General features: G+C 39.2%; 1 protein-coding gene across 3 annotated transcripts in view; it reads left to right on the top strand.

Annotated features, from left to right (window-relative positions):
- The first annotated feature begins 1,018 nt into the window (after positions 1-1,018).
- smarca2 (SWI/SNF related BAF chromatin remodeling complex subunit ATPase 2) overlaps positions 1,019-5,141 on the top strand; it is a 52,914-nt gene continuing 48,791 nt past the window's right edge. For all 3 annotated transcript variants that reach the window (XM_032515882.1, XM_032515881.1, XM_032515879.1), the window contains exons 1-3: positions 1,019-1,167; positions 3,397-3,660; positions 4,834-4,963. In XM_032515882.1, the coding sequence (XP_032371773.1) occupies positions 3,427-3,660; positions 4,834-4,963 (364 nt within the window). In that variant the 5' untranslated portion in view covers positions 1,019-1,167; positions 3,397-3,426. The remainder of the gene's footprint in view (positions 1,168-3,396; positions 3,661-4,833; positions 4,964-5,141) is intronic.

The following is a 5,141-nucleotide window of genomic DNA, read 5'->3' as shown; positions in this document are numbered from 1 at the left end:
CAAGAACAGCATTTTTCACTTTTGTAACATTGCCAAAGTTAGGAACATTCTGTATCAAAACTAGTCCATGCATTTGTTTCTTCCAGGCTGGACTACTTTAATTCTTTATTATCAGAATGCTCAAATACATTCCTTAAGACTCTCCGGCTAATCCAGAATGCTGCAGTGCATGTTCTGACAAGAACTGAGAAAGGAGATCATTTTTCTCCTCTCTTAGCTTCTCTGCATTGGCTTCTTGTAAAATCCAGGATTGAATTTAAAATCCTTCTCCTGAACTACAAAGCTCTAAATGGTTAAGCACAATCATATCTCGAAGAGCTTATAGTACCTTATTGCCCCACTTTGGCACTGCGCTCCCAGAATTCAGAGTTACTTGCAGTTCCTTGGGTCTCTAAAAGTAGAATGGGAGCCAGAGCCTTCAGCTAGGCTCCCCTTCTGTGGAATCAGATAGTTTAGGGAGGCAGACGTCTGCCTCCTGAAACTATCTACACTGTCACCACATTTAAGAGTAAACTCTCCTCTTTGATAAAGCTTATAGTTAGGGAGTGAGTTGCAGCCTCCACCTAGCCCGGCCCACCTGCTTCTTGTAATAGTCGTCAGATTCTCTTACCATATAATCATAACATAATCAAAATAGAGGGAGGCAGGGCAGTACAGCCGGACCGGGCTCCTCTCTTTACCCTGTCTCTCTTAGTTATACTGACTGCTGGGGACTTCCTTTGACACACTGACCTCCTCTCTCTATCTTTCCATTTGTGTGCATCCATGTCCCAGAAATGTTTGTCACTAACCTAGCTAGTTAGCAAGTTATTACAATGTCATTTTATTTTCATCATGGCTGAGATTATCTTATTTGTATTTCACTTTTGCATGTGTATCGTCATGTTTGCAGTCATGGTCAGTCGACCAAAAAGTGCACCGCTGTAGTTACAGAGACAGAGACACGCCCAACAAAATAAGAAGATTGTCGTGTGATCTAGCCAATCACTGTTTAGTGGGGCGGGATTTCCGGCGACATTGACAAATCAGTAATGGCGACACAGAAACAGTTGAATATGTCAGCAAAACAACACTAAGGGGGAGTGAACTTTTTCGACACCAGTCATATTTTGAAGAAACATTGCAATTGTTCAATCTAATTGTGTGCTGTTACAGTTCAGCCGAAAGGTAAATTGACTTACGGCGCTTCATTTGTAATGCATATTGACATGTAACTACTTATCGTTCAGCTAACCGTCCAAACTTTCTGACAGTTCGCTAACTGGAGATTTTGGACTAGCTAGCAGGCTAGTTGCTATGCTAGCTAACGTCAGCTAGCTACTGTAGCTGTTAGCTAGCTAGCTAGCGTTAGTTCCTCAACGATCGAGCGAGTAGACTAAGCGACCTAGTTCTTTTGTTTTGAGGAACTGTTTGCTTCTAGATTTAATATGAAAGTAGATTTTTGTCTCTTTAAATATTGCCAAGGTCATGTCTTAAGCTTGACATTCATTTAAACATTGATCTTGCCTACATATCCGTGATGGCCCCCAGTTTTTAGGGAAGCCATGATCCAATCAGAGTTAACATTTACTTTAGTTCTACACAGTGATACCTATAGTTACCAAGTTAACGTCACTGTAACTATACATGTCAGAAAACAACGATGTGACGCGAATGTTAACCTATATATAAGTTAACATTGGCGTCACATCGTATATCTGTATCGCGCTATTAATTCCGTTTCTTATTGGTGATATTGCTAATTAGACATCGGTCTTGCACGCACATCGACAAATTTGATACGGTACAAATAATTAATATAAATCGATGTTAATGTTGTGTTCACGTTCATATTACTATTTATTGTCTACTGTCAGAATATTTGGACAAATTGTATGTTGATGCTTTGGCAACATTGTATTGAAATGTTCATGCCAATAAAGCCCCATTGAATTGAATTAACGCTGTAAATAAGAACTGTTTTTCAGCTGGAAATGAGGTGACAGCATTGATAGTAGGGCTGCACGATGTGAGGGAAAATATCTAATTGCTATTTTTTGACTGATATTGAAATTGCAATATGATTCACGATATTGGAGGGAATGATTGTTTTTTTATAATTCTAATTTTCATTGAAAATGATTAACATTTAAAGAAATTTAAATGATTATAGTGTGATTTTTGCGAGGACCTGTAATAAACAAAGATTGTTTTCTTTAGTCTGTAGGATAGGATTTGTAGGCGGGGACATCTCTGCAGCACCACAATACTTTATTTCAGAATGGTTAGACACACAATTTTCCATTAACAAATATTGCGCCCCTCTGTGATTTGGATATTGCATTAGTCCATATTGCGATTTCCTTACAATTGCGATTAATTGTGCAGTCCTAATTGAGAGTAGTTGTAATTAAAGTACTGACAGCTTTACTATAGAATACCAGAGAGATGAGTCATTGTGTTATGCAGCCATATGCCTCTGTGGTTTGCCAGCAGGGAGTAATAGACTGTTTTTTTTTTTTGTAGTTTGACAAACAAAGGTGGTCAGTCAGACTGATGCCATGGTAGATGGAAAGCTGTGCAGTGTTGGCACATTCTGAGCAGTTGGCAGTAATAACCACAGGAGACATTTGTTTACAAAAAGGTTTGCTGGCCACATATCAAATACAGCTCTGTATGTCTGTAAAGTATGTTATGGATAATTTTATATCTTATGTTGTTGTTGTTCCTCAGGGTTTTTCGCATTCTAGTGAGTCTTAAAAATATTATGTTTTACTGGAGTAAACATTTAAACCTGTCAAGCCTAAAGATGCACGTTCCGCCGATGTGAAGCACTAGCTAGGATTTACATTTTTTTTTTATTTGTTATTATTTTGGGCATTTTAGGCCTTTATTTGACAGGACAGATGAAGACATGAAAGGGGAGAGAGAAGGGGAATAACATGTAGCAAAGGGCCACAGGCCGAAGTTGGCCCATTGAGTCAAGGAGTAAACCTTTTTATATGGGGGCCTGCTCTACCAACTGAGCTATCTGGGCACCCTATGATTTACATATTCTTTATGGAGTTTTACTTCTATTGTCAGTGGACAGTAGAGAGGGCAGATAAAAGGTAATGGAATGCTAAATGGTGAGAGTATATGGCACATGGAAAACCCAAAGCAACTATTTTACGGCATAATGCTTAAGATAATAATGTACCGATAAATGCTACAGCAATAGCAGCACCTATACAATGAAATCATGTCCAATGATGCAGAAGCGTGATAAAGAGAAGCATGTTTTTAATTTATCTCATACATGCCATGCAACTCAAAACCGAAAAGAGACAATTTAAACAATACATTACAGTTATGGTGGCACTGGACTTATGTTTCTTGCATGGCATTAAAATCCTGTCTCTCCTTTTTCCTCTGAAGCTGTCTGGTATGCTCCTAGCAATTCAGTAGATGTCCACCCCTTCAGACACATCAGGTGGTATGTCCCATCCTGGCCCTTCTCCAGGGGCAGGTCTATCCCCAGGGCCCATCTTGGGCCCCAGCCCTGGACCGGACCCCTCACCGGGCTCTGTTCACAGTATGATGGGACCCAGTCCTGGACCTGGAACACCCAACGCACCTCATGGAATGCAGGGTCAGGGACAAAGTGAATACTCTCAGGACAGCATGTATCCTATGCACAAGGTACGGTGTGCCCTCTGCTGTGAGGTGTCTTTTGAAGGCAGTCCTGCTCAAGGACAGTGTTGTAGTAGTTGTTTTATATCTCCGCGATGTCTTCAACATGCTTAGCTGTTACTGTTAAGTTTTAGACACTTGTTACAAAAGTGGCAGACCAGTATAACAACCTAAATTGTATTATTGAAGATATTTCACATATGTGCATATGTTGGCCGATGAGGCAGGAATACCAAAATATATTTAATGTAATTTAGAAAGTGTTGGCCTATACTTTTCTTTGTCAGTTATCATCTGTTGACAGTTCAAATACCTAAATTAAATGAAAATTCAAATTCAAACTGAAAAATCCATTCAGAAAATGTGTGGAGATCTACAAGGGGCAGTATATCTCTGCTTGTGTGTGTTTTTATCTTTTTTTGATATATATACATATATAGAGAGAGAAGAAATATAGCTACATAGCCAGTTATTTATCTCCCTCTTTCGCCTACCGATTACCTTTTGACAAAAATGTGACGGATGATAAATAGGAAGAGAAATGTGGTTTTGCTCTGTGCAAGAGGTGAGATCAATTTTTTTTTTTTTAACACTAACTCTTTGGCCCACTACCACCCCCCTATTTTTTAATAAAGCTTTATATTTTTATATACATAATATGTTACGTTCAGATTTAGATTTACATTCAGTACATTTACTGTTGTCCAACCGTAACCACACTGTTTTAATGACACCCTGGATCCATATGAGGGCAGCGGGGATTAAAACACCACGTAAGGAGTTTAACACATAAAACGTGACAAGGTGACAAACAACAGAGGGAAGTGAGACGGGACGATGTCAGAACTGACAAGACGAGACTGGACGGGACAGTTGACAAACCCAAGGACGTATTATTAGTGATCGGTAGAATGATTGGTAATTCACATTGGGTGGTCATGGTTAGGGTGTTGAAAGGAGTTGGCAAACAAACATGTTATGCGTGAAGGGGGATGGTGTGTGGCCATGTGTATGAATAAAGGGGTAACTGCAAGGGCAAAAAACCCAGAAGAAAATAGATAAATAGATGATTAGATTATTATCATCATTAGATTTTTTAGATGTTGATTTTTTTAGGGTTGCATTAGAAATCCCAGTTTGAGGTAAAAATGGGTTGTATACAATTGTTTTTTCTATTTTCAGACCATGGATGGTATGAATGAGAAGACCATGGCAGATGCGATGCACTTTGGTCACATGAAAGGTGTTGGGATGAGATCTCTGCATAGTGGTATGGGGCCTCCACAGAGTCCGATGGACCAGCACAGCCAAGGTATCTTATCACTTTGTTTTTGAAACTAAACCAGTGGGCTGTCTAAGCAGCAACAATTAATTTGTGTTAATTTGTTTGTAGTAAGGTATCTTTCCTTTGCTCAGTAGCATCAGAAACTTGTTTAGATTAGATTCAACTTTATTGTTATTACACAGGTACAGGTACAAGGCAACAAAAT

This window comes from Etheostoma spectabile, chromosome 5 (genome assembly GCF_008692095.1).
Source record: "Etheostoma spectabile isolate EspeVRDwgs_2016 chromosome 5, UIUC_Espe_1.0, whole genome shotgun sequence".
Taxonomy (NCBI): Eukaryota; Metazoa; Chordata; class Actinopteri; order Perciformes; family Percidae; genus Etheostoma; species Etheostoma spectabile.
Note: the sequence above shows the minus strand (reverse complement) of the source record. Positions and strands in the feature narration are given on the sequence as shown.